The sequence below is a fragment of the Bombus flavifrons genome, chromosome 1 (genome assembly GCF_040668555.2).
Source record: "Bombus flavifrons isolate JBK064 chromosome 1, iyBomFlav1_principal, whole genome shotgun sequence".
NCBI classification, from domain to species: Eukaryota; Metazoa; Arthropoda; class Insecta; order Hymenoptera; family Apidae; genus Bombus; species Bombus flavifrons.
In genome coordinates, this window is record NC_138442.1 from 20,115,797 (window position 1) to 20,140,766 (window position 24,970).

A 24,970-nucleotide genomic window follows, 5' to 3' on the forward strand; every position below is an offset into this window, starting at 1 on the left:
TAACGATTATCCGGAATTCGTGAACGAAAATAATTTCTTAGATTCGTATTTTATACTTTTATTATGCTCTGAATACTTTACAATATAATACAAAGGAAATCTAGCGGACACGCCAATAGTTTTCTACAGCTTAGCAAGCGCGAGAGTGACGTGCGCATCGATACGAACGCGGAAAAGTATTTGGTACGAGTTAGCGACGGGAAACTGTGCAAGGTGCGCAAGCAAGTGCTCGCACTACACGCTACATAGTGCGTCTCTAATGCAACACTGATCCGTGACTTCGTTATTGAAGTTGTGTTCGTGAATAGTAACTAGTTTCTCGAGAAACGATGCTATTCTCTCATTTTTCTCTTCTCGAAACCTATAATCCGACTGGAAAAATAAAAGAAATCCTTGAACTTATTGTATTAACTAAGGTTTCGCGTTAAATCTATACGATCTGATACGAAGGATCGTTAAATGTTTACCGGTAGAGAACAAGCATGTTTCGCAAGATATGGTACATGTTCGTTAATAACTCTATCTAAAATAAAGAATCTACGTTGTTTTATAATACTGGTCGTCTCGAAATAAAGTTGATCCAAGTGACGACGACACGTTGATCATGTACTGTCGCGGTGAAGGAAGCAAATTCAAACGCGACAACGCAATACTCTACGACTAATATAATAATTAATAATAATAATAATAATTTGTAATACAGTAGAGTAAAATACAATACAATACAATACAATACAATACAATACGTGTATCGGAACGAAATAAGGAATATCGTATAACGAAATATGTACGCGTGGAACGTTCAAAGCGTATCAAATTCGGTCCGTTTTTGACAAACACAGAGATCCGCTAATAATACTTTTTTGTAAGAACGTTAGGCCCGTGAACGACGTAGCAGGCGAATTCGATAAATAAGACGAGAAGCGCGACAAGATTATCGAACGCTCGCGTTACGTAAGATACGAGTGATCCGTTTGTTCGACGAGTGCATAAATACCGAGTCCACGCTTCGAACGACCTGGATACGCGCACGTGTATTCAACTACGCGGATGGACGACTTTATACATAGAGTGAGAACGATTTAATGCGAACGACGAACAATGATGCGAATGACGTGACGTAGACCACCAGGTCAATGAGATCTCGACGTCCTTCCAATAGAAACGAAAAGAAAAAAGACAAAGAGAAATTACGACACTTTTATGTACATTCCGCTGGAAACGATTCTCAACAACGAGAATAGGATTCGCAACTTAAACGAGCAAATTTTGAACTGGCTGAAAGGCTGCGACTTTTTCCAAAAAAAAAAAAAAGAAAAAAAACAGACAGTGAAAGATTGAGAGAAGCTCGATGATTCGCGAAATAATCGTATCCTGTTACACGGGCATAGACCCCTTCGTCTTTACGCGAAGGATTTCTTCAGCTTGTTGATAGCGTTTGTGAGATGGGTCATTTCCGTGTTCAGCTGAGACACCATATTTTCCAACCTATCCACGCTGTCCAACACTTCGACGCGTTGCGTGTGCGGATCGTACCTCACTTCGAAGGGTCGGCTCATGGTGGACACCTAAAACGAAAATATCAAAGATCATAGTTCGTGAATCACCGTGGTAGAAAATTGTTTCTTTAATTTATGACGTCAAATCCAAGTTTCAATCGAGGCTCGACGAAAGTCGCCTGCGAAAGAATTTCTATTTAATCAGTAAAAATAGTAATACCATTTACGACATTGCGCATGAAACCAACACTCGAATACATATGTATATATACAATATATAGCTGAGATACGCGCTACTACCACGCATTCAAGTCACTAGCATCGATCGACACTTACCCAACGACGGAATTTCTCTTTGGCGTCCTCGAAGCTTTCCGCCACGTAATAGATCGGTTGATATTCTTGATCTTGATACTTCTGAACGGCGGTGGTCTTTGGATCGAAGGATCTGTGCTCGCATTTGTCGCTCAACGCGTGAAGAAGTTCTCCATAAGCAGACAGAAGACCAGCGCCATAAGCTTTCACCTCGGAACCTTCCTTGCAAAGACCAAATTCAACGGTGAACCAGTAAATCGTGGATAATTTTTCGATTTCTTCGTCAGAGGCTCCAAGCGAGGCAAGTCCGATTTCCTGAGAGAATTGAGCGAAGCTTGGATCGGCTAGCAACGGCATATGACCCAAAAGCTCGTGGATGCAATCTCTGCAAATTAATAGAGAATTAACAAAATCGTTCCAATTAGACGTCTCGACGATATCGGTGACGTTATTGCTTTCATTTCGCTTATTCATGTCGAAGGTAATTAACCGAGTACCGATGAGCGAGTAAGAGAACGAGGACAAAGTGCGGCGGTGAAAGTTCTCGCGCAACTAAATGGAGGATAGGCTTTCATCTCTCGACTAATTACGATGCATAATCTCATTATTTAAAATTTCACGTTCAAGTAGAGTCGATGTATCTATGAGAGGTGTCTATGAACGTCACACGAACTCTACGATATTACAATTATGGAAAATGCGCTACGAGGATGAAAAGAAGGACACGGACGAGAGGAAAGAATATTTTTGAAATTTGTGCAAAGATTTAGGGAAGAATGGTCGAACGGACGGAACGAAATGTGGTCGATTGAAATTTCTCTTACGACAATGCACACGATGTACTTGGACGGAAATCGAAAATTATAACGAACGCGGGAACCGTTTCAGTGGAGAAACAAGTTCGCAACAGTGAAACTAAGTTATCAACGCCATCGTGTCGTTAAAAGCCAATTAGAGCTCCATTACGAGCTTAGAGAGGTACGGTAATTCTATTATCATCGTTCCCTGTGTAACAGGATGTCGCTCTCGTCATAACGCAGTATCGATTGCTCTCGCGTACTTTCCTACGAAAAAAATCTTCCTGATATAAACTTAAAAATGCGAAACCCAAAATTGAGAATAAGACAAGGAGAAAAAGTACGAGGAGACGAACGCACAAACAAACTCGTGCCTTAAAATGCTTCATAAAATTGACTATACAAATTCGGGAAGATATAATACGTGTAAAAATCCTGAAGAGACACTTACGGTTCCGGGGTGTGGTAAGGAGTCTTGATATGACGAACGTATTGAGTGCTCTGGAAGACCCTGAATGCAAGGCTGGATAAAAAGTCCCTGGCCGTGAGCAATCCAGCCGCAGGTCTCAAAGTAAATCCAGTGTTCTTCTTCAAGAATTCGCTGACTTCCTGCAGCTGAGGTATGCGATGCGATTCGAAGATCTTTTCTTCTTGCAGCTTCCTGAAGGCTCTTCGATATTCCACGCAAGCGTGTTTCGGTACCAGGTCGACGATCGTGTTGAACACACGCGACCAGGTCTCGTTCTCCGTTTCGGTATAAGGAATGTTAGGTATAGGGTCGCCATACTTGTACGCGAAAGCGATCTCCGCAATGACCTTCCTGCGAGCACGATACTCCTTGTCAGCGAATCCAGGATGGCTCATGTCAAGATCAGGTTCGTATTTGGTCATCAAGTGATTGCAGTTGTCGAGATCGGACGCGTGTCTCGGGAACCAGGGATCTTTGATGCTGACAGAATTGTCCCCGAGCAGAGTAACGCCGTCTAACGCGGAACTCTGACGAAGGTTCCTGATTAATTGCAGCAGACACTGCCTGGTCATGTCGATCTTCACGAGAACATCGAATTGGAGTCCTTCCTTCTTCGATGGTCGTGTCTCAACGTGGGTCACCGTTCCCTTGAAATTCTCGATCGTCTTGAGGATTCTAGCCAAGGAGCCTATGCCTTCTCTCAAACGCAAAACGAGCGCTGCCTTTTGCACGGTGTGCTCGCTTTCGGGACATTCCGCTATCGTCTTCGCGAGTACCACTTCCTCTTCTGTTAATCCAACGTCTAAGGAAAACCATAAATCGCTCGCATCAACCAGAATTCCTAAGATGGTAGAAACACTTAACCGAGTAGGAGAGCTGAACCTTTTTATCAAATTCCAGGGCAAAAACCGCAAGAAAGGCAGACGTTTCTTTCTTGGAAATAAAATTCTCGAAACTACAGGCATACGTCGAAGTAAATAGGAGAGCTTTCGCGTTATCAAATTTCAGACTGAATGTTCTTCCTTCGAGGTTCTTACGCGATATTTCGAGGCGCTAAGTGATTTCCTCTGGACTGTGTAATAATCTGGCAATTCAAAGTCCATTTCCGCGAAATGTCTTCCACTTTTATATGGGTTACGGTGCAGCTGGCGAGGTGGGGAATAGGGACAGAATAAAGTAGCTCTTATTGTCGCCCACGAACGTGCCGGGACTCGGCCGAGCAAAGATGGAGACGGTAAAAAAGAAATAACTCTGTTATACATTTATCGTGGACGCACGGAGGCGTTTCAGAAACGGGAGAAAGGGGTCCCCGGCTAATACGATTCTAAATGCACAAAGCGGATTCGAAAAAGTGACGAGAGGGTGAGGAAAAGCGAAGACGCCGGAGAAATGGTCGGGAAAAGGCGGTAAAAGGTCGCCCCCGTAATTCAGCCAAGTGTCGGAAAGCGCTTGGTTCAACTCTCTTTGGTCAGGTACATGCCATTTACAATAGAAACTGCTTCACTCCCCATTTACCCTATTCGCTTAATGCAGTCTAATAACGATCGCATCTCCCAGAATTTTACGTCTTTCCAATTCCTTATGAAGCGGACGATATGCTTCGATCTTTGAACGACATATTTTTTCTTATTACATTTATTTATATTAAATACCAAATTAGTCGGAATTATTATATTTCAATTACTCGTAGTATGGATCAAACGATTCATCCGATTACTCGTACTCTACGAGAGAAATTTACGAAGTAATTGAAACGAATCGTTATTTTAGATTCTTATCTTTTATCTTTATCTGGAATACAATTTTCCCAAGCTCTAATTACGTTTCAGAGTGTGTTTCAGAGTGAATTTCGTAAAAAGTATCCTTGACGCGTTAAAAGTCCTTTATCTGCGATCTGACGAAAAACATGTTGCATACACTTACCATTGTCGTAATCCTCTGGTTTGCCAATATCGCTGTCCGACGAAACCTCAGCTTTGGCTTCTGCAAGTCAGAAATAATTGCGTGCTCATGCAACATGCTACATCCATCGACACTTCGTAATTGTGTTTCTCTTGGATACGAACAAATTCGATGATAAAAAGGGAACTTGAAGCATCGAAATTTTTGCTCGTCCAGGGGACATTCGTAGAAAAGTTCATAAATACAAACCTCCGTCCTTAGCAGCACAAGCCAACGTTTCCACCTGTTCATCGTCGCTCGACGAAGCGTAACGTTCCGTATCTGGGCAGATAGTCTCTTCGCCTATCGAGTTCAACAGCAAATAAAATTATCATGCAACACCGATGCTATTACGAAACAAGTTGAGATCAAGTAACATCAAAAATATTCGTCGCAATACGAAATAAAACAAGCTATTCGGAAAATAATCTTAACGATCATGCAATGAAACATCGAACAACACGAAACGGTGAGTAGAAAAATTGAAGAAAGATCATGCTCGTTTGCTTAAGCTGCACAAAAATTATGTTAAAAGTAACAGACTGTTACTTACCATTTGCTCGTTGACGCGCTTCTTCAAGAACGCTCTGCTTCGTTTGCTTGACCACCAAAGTTTCAAAGCGAGCATCGTCCACGAGAGATCGCCGTCTCGCTGGATAACCGTTCTAAATAAACAAAATGATATTTCAATATTTAATCAAGAGTATTTTACAACGTGTCATAGCATAGAACGTACATTACTTATGTGCATTTATAGAAAATTTAATTAATCGCATACTGTACATATATACCATGTGTCACATCGCAGAGAATCGATAATTTGACAGTTAACAACTGTATATTTTAATAATCTAAGAACTCACAAAGGATGAATAATTATCATTAAGTGATATAAGCAAAGGCCATCGACGATGAGTTCTAAAAATTTGAAATAAAAATAATAAACAATAATTATTTTACGATATCTACCATGACAATCTCTTGCTTCTTAAATAAGCAATTCTAAATCGACGAGTGCTAAATTAATTTAATGCACGATATGTTAAAGATAGAAAAATGCACAAAATTGAAAAACGTAGCAAGTATCCGAAATACGATAATCGTCGTAATATTTCATTAGTGAAATCTCTCTTTAGATTCCAGTTCTTCAATTCTATTCGAAAGAGTATGAATTTACGTGGATATCCGCAGCCTATGCATCGCGATTAAATTACATTTTTAAACGGCGGATATCCCATCGGTAAGTGAAATCTCGATGCTCCAACTGCCTGTTCGCGACGAATCAAAGTTTACCTGACGTTCAAAGAGCGGATAGCACGGTTGGTAATTCTGATAAAGATTCGAAGACGCGGAAATTAGCGCGCACAGCGGTCATCCGGCTGCCGTTGAAGGATCGGAAATTAGGATCGAATCCTGGCACAGAGGACACAAAGCGTTTCGCGCCCTCAAAGAGGATCGCGCGTCGACTAATCCTTGCGATTCGATTTTCTTATTGTTACAGGTGAAAGGAAGTTGGAAAAGAGAATTCTTTGTCGGTACTACAAAGAGTTGGTAAAACTTTGCCAGAGAAAGAGAAGAAGGATAAAAAGACAATTTAACGAGATTTAATGGAATATCGAGAATCGAGCGATCGAGAAGCTCGTTAGAAATTCTTAGACGTTGCAAAGTCAGATGCAACAGCTATGTTCAAATTCAGAACGACCGTTTTTCACGAATGGCACACGCAAGGTGGCACCCAGTTTTATTTTTCAAGCGTACGAAGCGGTTGGCACGGTTTACAGAAAACATGTAGTAATCCCTTACCAACACATCGCGCGAACTGGGCCAAGTACTTCGACGATGGATCGGATAAATGAACGATGACTCTATCGGACAAATGCGTCACGCGATGATTAACCGATTTAAAAATATTGTCTCGTTTGGTTTAATGAAAAAAATGCGACCGACTTTGACCAATATGATCGTTTACCGGTCAGGTAAAGTCAGCACACGCGTTCAGTCACTGCCACATGGTTAATTATCCCGATCGTGACTCATATTCGTTCGTACAGTTCTGTTCGAGCCATTTTCTAATATAGATTATTTTTCGTTTCACGCGTACAGTATATCTTGCAAATGAATTTGACAAGAGAAGAAAAGAACGAAATAAACGAACGAGGTAAAATCGTACGATCGAGCGAAGCAGTGGAAAATCGCGTAATAGATCGAATATTCCACGATCTTAATTTATTTGTATCGTTATTTGTATTATTATTTGCTTGTCCGATATTCTCTGATTTAAATCAATTCTAAATCTTTTTAGGAAGTTTATGGCACGTCGATCGAATCAAGAAACTCAATCGGCGTTTCAAGCGAAACCAACGACGAGTTTCGCGATTGATTGAGATATTCGCATAGTACTGGCGTTTTTTGCCGATACAGCCGCGTAATGATGCATAACAAATGCATCCAAGGTCGATCATTATTTCGCCATTTCATACCAGCTTAGAGCTATTAGTTACTTTACACGGACTCGTCCACGTAACACCTATTATGCATTATAGAAATGTAGTTACCGGCTAAACAACGAAACGAGTTCTCCGACGTTGGCCGACCGTGCAAATTCGAAATTATATTCATTTCGATAAAGTCACGGTTGTTTCGAGTGATAATCAAGAGGATGAATGATCGAGGGTTTAGCAAAGAAATTCCCTGAACGGGCAATTGCAACCTTTTAGAAAGGGAGGCATTCGTTTTCACGTTGAATCGATCGCATAAACAAGAGGCAGAGATTCGTGTAAATATCATTGGGATTCGGACAAACAGATTTTCGATTGCGTAAAAAATAAATCGAATAGGAGAAGAAAGAGAGGAAAAAAAAAATGTGGAAAAACGTTGCAGGACGACAACCACCACGGATTGTTACGCGATCAATATGCATAATTCATTTGATGCATTAGCATGATTTTTTTTCAAACAGGAATCGGACTCGATGATTGAAATGGGCAAAACAAGACATTTAAATAGAACGATTAGCATAATAGATGAACGTGCGGGCATTAATACACGCTGTCTGTTACACGTGTGTGTAGGTGTGTATGTATGCATATGCACGTAAACGTATCTCGATTGATCGTGGATGTAGTCGATGAGAGCGATCAGAGGCGTTGTCGCACGCGCGACGAGCCTCCAAAGGCGAATAACGGAGTTTAAAACAGCGTTCAGGGCCTCTCCGCGGCTCTCGGTAACCATTGGACTTACAATCACTTCGTTCTCATATTTATATGACATATTCGTAATTATCATGCGGGAGCCGAGGTCGATCGATTTTGCAACGCGATACAATTATACGATGTTGCCGCGCGGTCGGCTAACTTTTCTGTCACTCATCGAGGGTGTACATGACTAATTACGAGATTTTGTAATAAATCGTTCGGTATGCGCGTCGATCAACAGCTAGCTCGTTAGCTAATGCACGTAATTGACCGATTTAATTAATCCACTGAGATTAATCGGATCGAACGATCGACGATGCGAGAAATCGATGCGAACGAGGGATGCGTTAAATTCATTTACAAAAATTATGAAATTTTTATCTACGAATCTGTACGTTCCAGCAGAATATTATTCTCATTGTTGGAAGACGAAGAAATGATTTTTCATGTTACATACTTCGCAACGTATCAAATCAGGAGTTAAATCTAAACAACTCGAAAGATAATGCCAAACTGATACACTCTATTTTTCGAACATTTCCATTTTCTTCCACTTTGTTTTTCTTTTTTTATTAGAATACACGATTAGCATTTAGCAGCCGATCGATTAATTTCTGAATATTCGTTACGGTCTATAAGAAGATGAATAATAGCGAAAAATGAATAAGCTATAGCTCGGAGAGACTACGTAATAGGCGATGAAATAGCCATTGGAAATGTTTTAATAGGAAACGCAACGAAGGCCGTGTCATTTTTCACCCCTCCGTTAGAATGACGCGAACACGATCGATAACGATCGAACGAGCGCGCGAATAGCGGATTCTGGATCCAATCTGGTAACTAGATCCGGCGTGTGCGAGAGTTCCGTTTCAGTGAGTCAGAGTCGTCGTGGCTGTTTCCCATTGTCGTCAACGGTGCATACGTAAATATGCTTACGTATGCAACGTTTCATTGTATACCAAGAGATGCAATTCGCCAGTAAAACGTAAGTTTCTTATGCCGTTAGGATTTCGAAACCTTCATAAAATTCTTGTATAACGAAAATGCATGATATCGTGATTTCCAAAATTTCGTCAGATAGTGGACCCAACTGTTTGCCTAACTGCTTGTTCGTATATCGACACGGGTTAGCGCAGAAGCGTTCAAGCTCGTAAAGTTACACGGAGAAAGTAAGGGATCAATGCTCACGAGTCAAACACGGGATCAACTGTGTATCTTTGCTGGTGAAATTCGGAACCGAGGAATTTCACGTCATACGATTAAAAAGTTCAGTTTTTCATTGTCGATAGTTGGACGATCGCTAAACCAGCTTCTCGGAAGTTAAACCGATCGACTGCATTTTTTCGTAATTTATTCGCGCCAGCGTCTCACCTTTTTCTTCGCTTTTCTCGTCTTCCTCCACGTTCGACGCTTTGAAATCCATCATTTTATTAGTTTACTCAACGCGTTATTCATTAGCGATTGTTAAGCTCCTTGGAAACAGGAAAACTCGGAACATGTAACGATTCGATATCGTTACTTTAGTACGAGATTGCTATTTTAAATTGCTATTTTACAGAAAGCATAGAAATGAAATATCGCGAATAGCAAAGTAAAGGGAAAAAGAAGGTTCGATTCATGGTTGATCGATATAGCTGCAACGCGACACGAATTTTTCTATTTACGATGAACAAAGAATCGCTGATCGATGAAGCGTCGAATTAAACGATGAAACGATGGACTTGGAGCCTTCAAAAAGGAAGAAAAATATGCGAAAGCTAAAGGATTGCGCAAACAGAGCGCAACGTTAGAACAAGACAGTGCGTGCAACTAATAAATCACAATTGACGGCAAACGTCTTGATGATGAAGCACACGTATGAATGAAAAAGTTTGCCGCAGACCTTGCCGGGATGCCAATTAAGCCTTGTTACCGTGCGATTCGAAAAAAGAAAAAAGCGCGCGAAGAAAACGCACAGGGACGCGTCCTTGTGATTCTAATTCTCGGATGACCTGTTCCGAGGCGGAGCTCCCGTAACTGTTATGAATGGAAAAAAGAATCACGGCCTCGAGAAGAGGCTCCGATCGAAAGTCGTTATTGCGCGACTGTTCTAATGTAACGCGCCATTACCGAACGCCAGGATACGTAGGATCGAACTTTGCGAGTACGCGATTTCCTGACGACGTTCCGAAGCGGAATCGACGGAATTACGCGTTCGTTACAGAACCGTAATTATAGAACCGGTGCAACACGATTTATCGTCTCGTTCAAACGATTTAACATGCAACACAATCGAGCAACGATTGCTTATACGATATACAGCGGTTACAAAAAGTCTTTGTACATATCCTTTTTTTCCAACGAAGCGTCATCTCGCAAATGAATTTTTATGCTATGAAATTTTTATGGTCGTATCGAAGTACCGTCGAACGATATACGAAGCTTCATACGCTTGAACTTAGTCGATCAATGTGTAAATGGTGTAATAAATAAAACGACGTATAGATCATTTCTGTCGCCACTGTAATTTCTGCCGATCAATGTAAATGATGCCACACGTATAAAATTCTTCCATGGAAACTGAACGATCGAGGGGAAAAGCGTATGCACGCGTGTACGTATTTGTTTCATCGGCGGGTCTATGGAAAAGTGAAAGATCGAAGCACACTGGCTGTTCGTGACTCTCGTCGATTTCTGATCTTACGTCGTTTTCACCTGTTTCAACGTCTTCCCCTCTTTCCTCTCGCAGCGTGATTCTTAATTTGAAACTTCCGCGATTGATCCGCGACGACGATGAATCGGTGTATCGTAATAGTTTCGTCTAGCGTCGGAACGTTCGGCTCTTAGGAAAAGACGATAGCAACGATAACGATGTTCCGGCTCTCCGAATAGAATAGAATGCAACGAATTTTGAATAACCAGATCATCGATTACCGCTCGATCGTCGCAGTAATCGATCACGTGTACTTTCTCTAGACTTTTGGGCCTCCTTTTCGTTTCCAGTTTGAGAATTTCACTCGCGCTGTTTGGTCGGACGAAGAGCGTCGCGTTCGTATACGTGTGTGTATGCACGCGCTTACACGAACATAGGTTTTCGTTTATTTTTTTATCTGTTACGAAATATACCGGACGTTTATCATGAAAGTCACGTAGGCAAAGATGAAAGAGGATTCTTCCGTAAGAAAGTTCCGAACATCTCGAGTCACTAAATGATACACGCGTTTCTTGCGCGTTAGAGGACGTTTCGTTTCAATTTTTACGAGTTTCGTCGAGATCAAACGAAAGAACGACGAAATTTACAGAGTCAAGTTCGCGAAAATAGCGAGGGATCGTCGATGGAAACTCGTCGTGTTAACTGTAAGAAACAGGAGAAGCGAAACGAGCGAACGCAGAGCGGAGTGCTCGCAATTACGGTACAACGCGCGAGAATCGTGGCAGTTTAAACGTGCGGCAAAGTTCCCGCGCTTTCCCGCGATCCTATTCGACTCCGTTTAACGCTCGACTGCGCGTTTACCCTGACATAATCGTTCGTCTTAACGACTTTTTAACCGTATCGTGAAAAACATATACGCGTGATCAAGGCTCGTTCAAAATTCGTGTGCCAATATTGTCTAACACAATTTCAAACTCGAAATACTAAACTACTCACCTCGATACTGTAAGACTTCTTGATAGCAAACATTTCGCGGTTCTTCTGCGCCGCTGCGACAGCCATCATATTCGCCGTGTCGTTCTTCGTAATGAAAACTCTTCAAGCCCAAAGATCGGCTACTCGGCACCTGCAGCTTTTCACTGCCGTCTGATCGAACGAAGTCGATGGATCACCGGGATAACAATGATTTATTTTTCGTACAGGCAGTCACGGACCACCGAAAAAATCTTCTTCTCGATGGCTTATTCTTTTCCAAAAAGAGCTGAATAACTCGGCTAACTGGTTACCGCTTCGCACTGCAACTTCTCTGGATGCAAGAGATTTCTCTCTAACTTTTCTGTCTTTTTCTTTTGTTTTTTTTTTTTTTTTTGCTTCTTGCAACTTTTTCTCCCTTTTGGCTTCGGTTCGATTCGATTCGTCTGATTTGACTCGACGGCAACGACAACAACAACGGCGACGACGCTGTGACGTTAAAACAACGGGTTTCTCTCGTCTTAGTCCGCTTTCGATGAAGCGTACGAGCGAATGCGCCTACGGGGCGGATTGCTGCCGCATATAAACGTTGCCTCCCTTCACCGCCGGCTAATGCCGGGGTCAGGGGTGCCCCCACCCCACCCCTCGTTTCGGGTGGTCTAGCACCGCCGCCACCACCACCACCGCGTCCTCGCATTGCCAGCATCGCCGCTTCCACCGATCGCGCAGACCAGCTTTTCGAACACCACAAAGTGGTTCGACCGTCATTCCCCTTCCTCTTCGTTCTTTCCTATCAAAGCTAACCCCTAAGACACGTTCTGTTGTCAATCCATGGGATTTAATCCCGCGACAATTGTGTAATTTTTTCTACGCAACGTTCTCTCTGCCATCGTTAATCATCGATCGCCAAATCATCGCAGGCTTTTTACACGATTCTCTCTGCTCGTGTTCGATAGAACGACCTATGATTTTTTAGAAAGAACTCGAGACAAGTTTCTCGTCGAGTCTCGAGTCTTGTGAGTCACGAGAAATAAGATCGCGATGTTTCTCGCGGATTTTTCAAACACTTGATATGGGATAAAGATTTTGTTGTAAACGATGTGTAATTGCTGAATAATCAGATGGATAATTAGCTTGCATGGGTGTTATTAACGGTGCTATTAACGTGGCTATTAACACGAAAGTAATCTCTGCAAAGCGATTTTATAAATAGCACGCGCTGCGATATTCTCTGCGAAATGTCATTTCTTCGAAACAAGCAGGAAATTTTCCACGGTCGTTTCCGTGTGACCGGCGCGATCGACGTCACTGAAACGTCACGAATCATAAGAGATTCAAGCATTTGGGAACTCCCAGTGGCGAATTCTCTACGGTAGTTCGTCCCATTCACGCCACGAATTCCCCGTAAGCGAAGAGATCTCGTCAGCCGGTAGAAAGAGTAGAATAGAAAGAGAAAGATAAAGAGGACCAGTTGCTTGGATTTCCTGTGTAGTGGACGGTCGTGCGCGAGTCACACCGTCGCGTCGTTCGATCACAACACACGATCGATTTACTATGCCGACACGTTAATCACGCTCGACCCGGATCGTCGATCGAACAGTATCGTATCGTTGCATTACGTTAAACACCTGTTCCACGGTGACGTGATTCTGGGAATTTCGATTCCCGGTGAAACCAGCAAGGAAACGCCGTGATCGAAACTTGACAGTTGTCGCACGTTCTCTTCCATATCGCTAACAGCAAAACAAAACATTTTAACATCTAAGTTATATCTTATCTGAATCATAAACTTGCGCGTATTAGCGTAAATCGTGCAACGAAGTTACTAGGATTTTGTTCTCTCTGTTTTCGTTTTGAATCGATTTTAAATTTTTAGAAGAACGATAAACCGGAAGTTTCGGTGTGGCCTTCTTCTTATCTGACGTTAAAGATCCATACATTATATAGCAATAGGATCATTAAGAATATAAAATTGCATAGATCTCAACGATACCGTGCATACATATACGGCGATCATACGCGCCTTGATTCTATCGTCGTGGTGTTCTAAATGAGACGAGATCTTACTTTCATGCATCAAGGCCGCTCTAAGAGCACGGAAACGGAGTGGCACTTGCTCTGCGTCAGGGCAACAAGACGCGTAATCCAGCGGTTCTCGAATTACCGAGTCCCATAAACCGGTCTGCACCTTCGATTCGTACATACGCGCATACCTATTTTTTCATTTTTCTATCGCTGTCTTTTTTCTCTCTCTTTTTTCTTTTCCTCTTTCCCATTAGATAAATCTTGCGTCAATGGGAGGAGAACGCGTAAACGAGGTATTCCACGATCCCGGTACACGGAACGATATTCAAGGAACAATGCTCCTCTACGTTTGAAATTCGAAAGTCTCGCACAATTCAACCTTTCGAACAACGAATCGATCCACTTTATTTTACGTTTTCTCAGTTTAAGAAGCAAACAATTTATTTCTATTTATAAATTTATTTATAGCAGCGAGATGACGCGATGGATCGTAAATTATTTTCCCTTTGAAAATTTTGCAAAGGACCTAACGTAACAAAGTAACCTGCTGCTTGCGACGTCTTATCACTTTCCTACAATTCCTCGAGTTTATTAAAGTATGGGGTCTAAAATCTGAAAGATCCTGTCAGGGAAGTTTTGGCTTACGGGTGTAATTCCTGTTCTTTCAACAGGTATACCGCTCAAAGCAATTGCAGAATCGTTTACGTTATATTCTGATTTTGATAGCCACTTCTCGTGTTCTTATGTTTTATCGCACTATCGTACGAACGTCAATTTGTTAAGTTTATACAACGTGTCGAGTTATTAAGTATACGTTATTACAATCTTTTCGCTTCATATTTGTTTGCCCATGCAATTCTGATAAAACGCTGTTAAGAAATTATGGTGAGAATCAACATTGAACTTGGTAACGTTACTCTTTGAAAACTTAATATTCGTTTTCTCTTCGTTGCACGAATCTTGTCTGCATCGATGGAACATAAAAATACGACCGAGACGATCGACGTTCCTCGCGAATGAAGAGATTCGTTAACAAGAACGTGTCACGTATGTGAAAATGTACAGAGTATCGACATGTTTGAACGAATAATAACGAAACGACGAGAGAATCGTGGCAAACGATTCTCAACGAGAAATGTTAATTACTTAGGTGTTTTCACTTATTACGCGCACCTTGTGATTTTACGAAATACAACGCTCATACTATCGAGATATTTATTATTCGAGACGTTTCAATATTAGGAATCTGGGATAGATGGTAGAAAATTCTTAGATAAAAATATTTACGGCGCGCCTAACACCAATATGTCACATGTACGTTTATGTGACGTTTCAACGCAAGAATTGTGCCATTCACAGTCGTACGATAATTATTAACATAAGATAATACATATACGTATTTTATTATATGTCAGTATCCTCGAGCTGTCCACACGTAACGAGTAAAACACGCGCGATGGTAATTTTTAAAATATCTTTTCAAATAAAATTCAACTCGTAATGTCTTACTTAACGTACATATTAATGATTTACAAAGTAAATGAAGCTTGAAAAGTACCATTAGCGAATACGGTGTATGTAAGACCTTCTATTACTCCGTTTCCATACGGACGATTGTAAAAATTTCCATGTGGCCACTCGCCAACTTGTATGGAAACGTCCCGAAGCTAATAATTCTGGTTATAGTTCTTAACGACTATTCCTCCCGTGTTCTAAACATTTCCAGGTAATTCCAACAATTTTCAATTAGTCTCGGGCATTTGTGAACACGGTTAAATAAATAACACGTCGAAAAGTTCAGGCGTATCTCGCGACTGCGATTTCCCGCTGCAAACATATTCTCATGTACACGTATACACGTGTATTCAAATATATAATCTGCCCCGCTTGCGCAGCAACAGTCATCGTATCACTGTCGCAATGATCCTGTTTCCTATTAAAGCGAAGTAACAAGGCCCGATTCTCCGTTATTCTCCTTATCTTCGATACCTATCGTCGTGTCAGTGACGTTCGTTATTGCTCGAATCTTTTTATCACAGACTTTCCTTATAGGCGGGAAAAACAAAAAATAAGGGAACTCTAACAGGGCATCCTAAGAGGAAACACGCTGCAATTAAATGGCATAGTTTCGCGAGGATAAAATTCTTCCTCGTGATATCTGACTAACATTTTGTTTTTTTTCTTTTTTTTTTTTTGTTACAATGTGATTCATTACAACGTTCGGGATTACCACCGATCAATGTGTTTATAGAATATAAATGCAACGAGACACTGATTGCTTCCAAGGAAAGTACAAAAGTTTCCTCTGTCTTTTTTTCGCGTATAAACGATCGAGAGACCTTGATCGATATATAGCGTCACAGGCACGTAAAGAGTTTGATATATTTTGTTGCGCGTTTCTCGAAAAGTATGGCTCGAACATGCGGTGGTTGAACGATGTTTGAAATTCGTCATTGTACTACGAAACTCGCGGCAAACGTTAATTGCCACGCGGGATCGCGGAAATGCGTTTAAGGTCGCCCTACTTGTCGCGTAGGTAGGAAAAACGAAAGGGAAATCGTCGGATAAATTGCAACGCGTGTGGCGTATTTCCGATTTTAGGAAGAAATTAGCGAGAAATAGACGAGGCAAAGTCGATAATTTAGGGGTTTACGTATCTATCTAGCGATCCAATACGATCCTTCTTTCCTAATAACTTTCTCTCACGAAATCTTTGGTATGCACGTGTGTTAGAAATGTTATCTAGTAATGTAATCAATTACAGAATAATTAACGATAGAGGATCTCCAGATTCTCGAAATATTTCATTCCACCAGATTCGATCGATTTCTTTCAAATTCCAAACGAGTTTCTGTACATTTCAGCAATATTATCTAGTTTTATAATTCGGAGATCTTTAACGAATATCTCAATTTCTCTTTCCTTTTAAGTAAATTGGTTTCTCAAAAGCACGCCACCCATCGAGTTTTATTTCTTCTACTTTTGTCACGTAATATATTTTTATCTATCTAAGATGCGTTATCTCTATTTTAACGAAGCACCTCTGTTAGACACATTCGTTTATTATGCAACCTAAAATTAAATCTAAACTAATCTCAGAGCGTCGCACATGTATGGCGAATGTGTTAACTTACTAGTTTTTTATCGCTTCAATGGTATCGTAAAATAGATGGTTTGCTCGCTGGTTTGACAGTATTTCTGCTGAAACTGATAAGATGAAAAAGATATTTAAATACAAAACATCAAGTAGCGAAATTGTACCGGGCGATCGAAGCGAAATGAAAATTTATACGAATGTACGCGTATCCTGCAGAGTTTCAAAGATACTCCGTAAACAACCTTTTTTTCGTCGATACAAGAAAAGCTGAAGGATACGTAAGATTTAACACAAGATACAATTTATTTGCTTGTCGGCAACTAGTTCCGCTCTGCGTTCATTCTGATATTTTTCAGCCGCTAATTGTAGTCGACTAATACACTTAAACTATGTAAGCTTTACGCGATACGAGATTACAATCGTATTATTAGTAGCATAATCATCCAACGTAAGCAATAACTTATACAATATCCGGATAATTAGTTTACTAATGCAAATCGATCGTCTAGAAGCGAGCCTTGAACGCGTCGGAACTGTAAACGCAACTCGGGGGCACGGTTATGGTAATTAACCGGCAATGGACTCGTCCATTTGGTATCCAACTCTTAATTTCCACGCCTGGTTATGTAATTAATCGGAGTACCGTTTGTTAAGCCTGTCTCGTTTATAAGATCCATCGATGATTTACTCAGGAACAACGAAATCCGTCGTTGCAATCTTTAAGTTTGAGTGTTCGACCACACCAGATAGGCAAATAGTCGAACGCAACTATTTGCACGTTCAGTGACATTTTAACGACGCTTTCTTTTCACGTGTAAGTGGCAGACTTCTTTCGTTCGATTCTAGGAGACATAGAAAAATCGAGTTTCAGGGAAAACTTTTCTAGTAGGTATAATACGTAAACGCGTGACGCAATCGAATCAAAGATTAAAATTCTCGGAACAACACAGACCGGTGATTCCCGTTTGGCAAATGGCCGATTATTCTTACGACGAACAACAACCTACGATTTTGACGTAGACGCGTAATTATGCACTCGTATCGAGCCGTGATATACGCACAATGTCTGATTTAAATGGCACGTGCGAAAAGCGTGCTAATGCGATAAGTCGACACGTTCGCCACTTCAATTCGAAGGGTATAAGTGCACTATACTATATCCTGTAAATTACTTTCGATAAGAGGCTCGCGTACATACAGTTCTGAGCAGAAAGTTTTAAGTATTTAATAACGATCTCATAATAGTAATTCATTATACAGGGTGGTTGGTAACTGATGGTACAAGCGGAAAGGGGGTGATTCTACGCGAAAAAAGAAGTCGAAAATATAGGATAAAAAATTTTTTTTTTAATTTTTCCATCGAGACAACGATCTACAGTGAGATCCGTTATAACGAGACGCGATGAAGTGCAGGCGTACCGATCGAAAATTCAAAGTCGATTTTCTCGAAAACAAAGCCTCAAGCGAAATATTTTTATTCTATATTTTCGATTTCTTTTTTCGCGTAGAATCACCCCCTTTCCGCCTGTACCGCCAGTTACCAGTTACCCTGTATATTAAGAATCATATATTTCGTAAATATCGTCAATATGGAGCTACATAGAGATCTATATGCCTACTTCTTTGTAATTCTTCTAATTTTAGTTTGCATCGAGATTTTTTATTAATTCTTGTGTTACGCACAGATATCCTGCACGTTTTATTGTATACAAAATTTTATACACCAAGTCAGAATTTATTTTTGTGTTGATCCCATGTTCGCGACTTATGGCTTTATCCTTTTATTCATTTACAATTTTAAACGTTTACATCTGTATAAATTTATATACTAGTAAGGATTTGCATTTATAAGGCTAAGAAATTTATAAGGCTAAAGAAATAGTAATTCATCGTATATCAGGAATCATATATTTCGTAAATATTGTCAATATGGTGCTACATAGAAATTTTTATATCTGCCTGCTTCTTTGTAATACTTTTAATTTTATATATAATTTTGTATCGAGTTTTTATTAGTTTTCGTGTTACGCACAGATATCCTGCACGTTTTATTGTATACAAAATTTTATACACCAAGCCAGAATTTATTTTTGTGTTGATCCCATGTTCGCGATTTATGGCTTTATCCTTTTATTCATTTACAATTTTAAACGTTTACATCTGTATAAATTTATATACTAGTAAGAATTTACATTTATAAGCCTAAGAAATTTATAAGGCTAAAGAAATAGTAATTCATCATATATTAGGAATCATATATTCCGGTAAATATCGTCAATATGGTGCTACATAGAGATCTATATGCCTACCTGCTTCTTTGTAATTCTTCTAATTTTAGTTTCCATCGAGATTTTTTATTAATTCTCGTGTTACGCACAGATATCCTGCACGTTTTATTGTATACAAAATTTTATACACCAAGTCAGAATTTCTTCTTATTTTGATCCCATGTTCGCAATTTATGGCTTTACTCTTTTATTCATTTACAATTTTAAACGTTTACATCTGTATAAATTTATATACTGGTAAGGGTAATTATAGTATATTTATTAATTATATTGATATTATATAGAGTTATATTTATTATATATATATATAGTACATTATAATTAGTATATTTATAAAGCTAAGAAATTCTGACTTTCCTAATACCAATACGCTTATGAAACCAAAGAAAACTTATTCCGTCAGTGGCAGCTATCTGGGATTTTCCTTCTCTTTAACTTCTATACGGAATTCCCGTGCAGGCTTTCACGGGTCGCTTCGTACCCTCGGGTACCGATTACGCGGAGGTGGTCACTTGTGGAGGAAATTTTACCAATCGTATTAAACTGATCACCATCCTTGCAAGGTCGAAATATATAAAAAGAAAATCAATCCACGTGTTACTCCCCTATCAACGACTCTCATCTCGCATAGTTTAGAGTTAATAGTTTTGCATCAATAGTTTTTCGCTAGTTGCTTGATACTTAGCCCGTTTTCAATTCAGAAACGTTCACACCACCCATACCCAGTTTGTATATGGTTCACTTCATAATAAATGTCACATATATCAGCAAGTGATTCTTGCCACGTTTTATCTTACGGACAAATTATCTTTATCGACGCTTTTATTTGGTGGCAAATGTTCTTTGTCAGCTTATCATTCCGCTGGCAAATAATCTTTGCCGCCACGTCTTTCGAGCCCAGTGTCTCGAACGGAGCAGTTACCGAGATAGTTGAAAGGCGACGCGAAGAACAAGCGCAGAAATTTATCAGCAAGGTACAGATATGGGAAAAGTATGAAAGGTAATGAACGCTGCGAAGGAATGGAGGAAAAGACATGTACGCAGGATATGTGAAGATGGAAAGAAGGAATCTAAAATATGTCATAGCGGAATGCGAACAAAAATAAAGGTACAGAAGCAATTGCGAAAACTGTAGGAGAAGACGAGAAAGGAATTGAAGCTTCGAGGAAAATAGAACAACCGAGGAAGAGGTAAATGTGTATACCGAAAGACAAAAAAAATCGTATCGCCAAGTTTTTAATGGAGTTGCATATAACAGAGTTAGGAAGAATAATACGAATAACTATAGAACGATAAGAAAGATAATAACAAGTACTGCAATCGTGTTTCTTAAGAACTGGCAGCGTATTCGAAACAACTTCGGTGTATCTTTATGTTTGTTCGTAAAAAAATTCATCGAGACATTTGCACGAACCTATACGTCACAACGTATGAAACAATGTGAAAACAGGCGAACGCCTGCGTTTGCAGCCACCAAACGATTTCAAGACTCGTGATAGGTAACGGCTTGTTTCTTAATCGACCGCTTTTAATCGGATAAAATCTTTTATTACGCATCCGTTGGTATTCGTCCGCAAGTAATATCCGTTAGGCATACTTAACGTTGCCTGTTAATGCCTGGCATATTAATATTCATTATCGAGGGTGTGTAAGCCAGCGGGATTCATAAGTGGCTGGTATTAAACATGCATTCGCGAATCTCGGCCGCGTACGAGTAAAGCTAACCGCTGCATAACGATAACGTCGTTTGATATTTAAACGATCGATATTGGACGTTTTATAAATCGTTATCAGCGGTTCGCGATTATCAAGCAAAGTACGACACTTCGATGCTAATATCGACGCGTCGACGCAGTGGCGGATAAACTGTTTCAATTGCAATTTATGTTCATAATATAATATATAACATATTTATGCGTAATAACGACCAGATGATCGATCGATAACTATGCCAATGAAAAGAGAGAGGAGTTGTTTTTACGATCGCACAAAGAAACCCGGCGTCGACGGGAATCGAATCGAAGCGGAACCGCAGAAAAATCGCAACGAGTCCTCCGCCCCCCGCGTACGCGAACCAGAAATGTTATCACTGCTACTGCATTCCACGTGGAATTCTACTAGGTTTCAGTCGCAAGGTCGGGAATACGTGACATCGCGCGCGTGCCCCATCGGTCACGCACGCTGTTCCATTTCGTTTGGATCTTAGAAGGAAGGATGAAAATAAAAGATCAAACTCGATCGTGGAACGAATCGTCGGCGATATTTAGGAAACAGGTTGATTAACTAGTAGCGCGATGTCATCGGTAGACTGCGAATTTTGTCCATTTACGAGAAAGGAAGACTAAAGAGGAAACACCCAACAGATCTCATAAAGGATATAATCTAACAAACACGAAGATGGTACCCCGCTGGGGGTAGCCACCCACATGATAATCAAACAGCCAAAATATTCTACCAAATGTCCAAATCGGACAAATTGTAAATGTAAACAACTAAATAAATAAAAAAAAAATTTACGAGAAGAACTGAAACTGCAAGAATCTATAAAATACACGTATATGCAAAAGATGCAATATATGAAAATTGATTTTCAATATATGAAAAATGAATTTAAATTGCACCCACTACGATATTTATTTCGTGAAACAATTTTTTTAATTGGCAAGAAGCGTGACTATCGTCGGTAGATTGGGACGTTTTATGCTTTCGCGGAAAATTTGGTGGTGCAAAGACGCATAGAATACATGTAATACGCGAAATTATATAATTATATTCAAAGCATAATTATCACTATGACGTTTAGTCTGAAACACAATTCTTTACGCTTAGATTCTATTTTCTTTTTTTAACCAATCGCTAGAAATTAACCCAGAGAATCGATCGAGCAAGAAGGTAAGGTGGTGCAAAGACGCATAGAATACATATAATACGCGAAATTATATAATTATATTCAAAGCATAATTATCACTATGACGTTCAGTCTGAAACACAATTCTTTACGCTTAGATTCTATTTTCTTTTTTTAACCAATCGCTAGAAATTAACCCAAAGAATCGATCGAGCAAGAAGGTAACTCGCGGAAGAGAAGGAAAAAGGAAAGGAAGGGAGGAAGAGGCTGAAAACTACGGGACGAAATGATCGCGTGAAACGAAGCACAACAACGGGTTACCCGTGGGCTTTTCCACAAAAGAAACGAAACTTTTTCATCGAATGAGGTCTGGGTGAGTTCAATGCCTCTACCTCTCTCTTTTCATCCGTGGAATAGACATCGATGGTTGTATGGTGGCCAGTCGACTACCGTGTAACACATGCACCGATTGCTGAACGATTACTCACGTCCGGGCGGGGCGATTAACGCCGCGAAACAGAAAGCAATTCGACCTCGGCCGGAACCAAACTCAAGGACCAATTATCCAGCGACTGGTAGATCGTTTTGCGATCCTGCGTCACCGCAGGAGGGGTGTCTATAACGAAGAATTCGTTTCGCTGCTACGACAGGGTTCCGCTTAGGTTTCGTTTCTATCGATTCTCTTCTAATCCGTTCGATTTCTTCCTTTTTGCTGTTCTTTGTACGCGATCGGGTACAGATCGATGTAACGTAATAACAGATCTATCTGTATCCTGTTTGGTGTACCTTGAATCTGTCGAGACGGAAGAATACGAGTAAATAAGAAAATCGTTCGAAGAAGATGAAGAATTTTTACGTCTCGTTGTGTTTTGTTAAGCCTACCACGGCCTCGAATGTTCTTTCATCCGATTTTTTATTACTAAGTTCCGTGCTTTTCCGAGAAAAATAAACTTTCAATGCGAAATCGTAGCGGGAAATTACGCAGGTTAACGACTGTTTTTCTTTTACGTTCGCAGATAAAACGTGAGAAACACGACTCTCCTTTTATTTTTCAATTTTTAAATTCAACACGCTGTTAATTAATCTCATATTCATACATTCTGGAAGTTAAAATACCCACTGTCGTAAGATTAATTATGCGGTTGGATTTTTTTTTTAATTTCATGAATTCAAGAAAAAGCGTACAAATCCGAGGACACCTGGACGATAGGATCAAGCAGAAGAGAGAATTTAGTCGAAAACTGTGCTTAGTTATCGAAAAAGGTTAGAAACAAACAATTTATCGTATATTTTGGTAAATTATTTGTATCGTCGCGAGGTTCGATTACGAACCGATTACGATCGATTACAAACGCGATCTCGAGCAGCTGCGTGACAACACGAAGTTGCGCTACATTTCTAATCTTTGCTTTATAGCAACAATTTTCTTTAGTTTTATAATATTTTCAAGGAAAATACATTTTCTTCTACGTTTTACCGCCGCCTTGTTTCTCAGAAACGATCAACGAATCGAGTTTCAAAATTACGTATCGCGCGTTTTACATAAACGCGATCCTCAGAATTTTGATAGCGGAATAGTAAAATTCCAATTAATTCGTTTCACCGGGAAAACCACATCCAAGACGGGAGAATGTGTTTGTGTAACACGGTGATTTCGCTTTGCGGAAGGTCGTCGTATTGGTTTCTTTGTAATTCTTGCGTAAAGGAAAACGTTGTCGCGAGTCAACAACCGAGTAAATGTAGTAAGTAAATCTCGCTGCTGTACGCGGACGACATTTGCATCGCCTTTTTCATCGCGCTATATTTAGATATCTGTGATCTCACGAATCTCGGTTGATTCATTCCGGGTGTTTTTCACGCCGATGTCTTTCTAGCACTTCGCACCTTGTACAGCTGTTGTTTCAATTCGCTCGAGAATCTATTGATTTGCTTCTTTCGAAAACCAGACAAACGACACAACGACACAACGAATTTTACACATTTAGATTTCGGAATCGGGGAACTTTCTAAAACGAGAAGAACGATGAAACTAGCAAATTGAGATAGAAATTTTTCTTTTCTTAATATTAATCATATTGATTATTCGTAGCTGCCAAAAGAGTTTGTTCTTTTCCTGTTTACGAATTAAATAAAAAATCTCATAAAAAAAATAATTCAACTATTTGACTAGAAAAGTAAAAATAATGTCTGTTTATCACAGGTATAAATAGATTTTCTTTCAGAAAGCTCTTTAGTTACGAATATGTTGGTACAATGTAAATGTAAGTATTGTTCTAGACGAAGGTAGAAAAGATTAAAGCGTTCGTTGACCTCTGATCCCGGTTGAATTAATCATCGACATGTTTATAAACATCAAATCCTCCACTTCTGTTTCTTTCTTTCATTTTTTCCCATTGTTTTTTTACTTTTCTCCTCTTCGTACTTTTTAGGAGGGTTGGTTTAGAAACATCTTCACGGTCGATACTGCGTGTACAATCGAAGTCGAGCTCGGTTCCAGAACGCGGGAAATTGCTGTGAGATTGACGGGCCAACAATGAGCGTGCCATTGGCACGAAGGCCACTCTATCAGGCCACCGAGAGGTTTTTAATAATTACGAGAGCTCGCCATCGCGACGATCCTGCACATCGACGCGTGGAACGTTCGAAAACAGCTCTGGCTACGAGACCTACGCGTTTCTATGGTGCACGTAATGTCAATGCTTTTACGCTTTTGCACCGTGAAACTGGACGTAATTAAACCGCCAATTATCTGTTATGTTTTATATCGCACGTAGTTTTTTTTTTTTTTTTTGTCAAACCTGTTATCAAGTCTGTGTAACAGCTGTCGATGGACCGTTAGTGAAATTACACTATGTAGAAGCATTTACAATATGTTGATTCGATACGCGTTCCG

General features: G+C 40.1%; 1 protein-coding gene across 2 annotated transcripts; it reads right to left on the minus strand.

The window, feature by feature from the left end:
* Positions 1-42: 42 nt before the first annotated feature.
* Positions 43-12,371, minus strand: ple (tyrosine hydroxylase ple). Of its 2 annotated transcripts, XM_069115485.1 has the most exons (7): positions 11,844-12,371; positions 5,575-5,686; positions 5,232-5,324; positions 5,004-5,063; positions 3,063-3,882; positions 1,836-2,199; positions 43-1,568 (listed from the first exon to the last, which is right to left on the minus strand). In XM_069115485.1, the coding sequence occupies exons 1-7, from the start codon at positions 11,910-11,912 to the stop codon at positions 1,404-1,406; spliced, it is 1,683 nt and encodes a 560-aa protein (XP_068971586.1). In that variant the 5' UTR covers positions 11,913-12,371; the 3' UTR covers positions 43-1,403. The 2 variants fall into 2 exon arrangements, with proteins under 2 accessions (XP_068971586.1, XP_068971595.1); XM_069115494.1 differs by lacking the exons at positions 5,004-5,063; positions 5,232-5,324.
* Positions 12,372-24,970: the final 12,599 nt, after the last annotated feature.

What these genes read in the sequence shown, in the direction of transcription:
- ple (XM_069115485.1), bottom strand. Translation starts at nt 11,912, where the DNA reads ATGATGGCTGTCGCAGCGGCGCAGAAGAACCGCGAAATGTTTGCTATC. An exon ending in ACCAGAGGATTACGACAATG is followed by an intron (nt 3,883 to 5,003) that starts GTAAGTGTATGC and finishes GGTTTTCCTTAG; the next exon opens with ACGTTGGATTAACAGAAGAG. An exon ending in CCTTACCACACCCCGGAACC is followed by an intron (nt 2,200 to 3,062) that starts GTAAGTGTCTCT and finishes ATTAATTTGCAG; the next exon opens with AGATTGCATCCACGAGCTTT.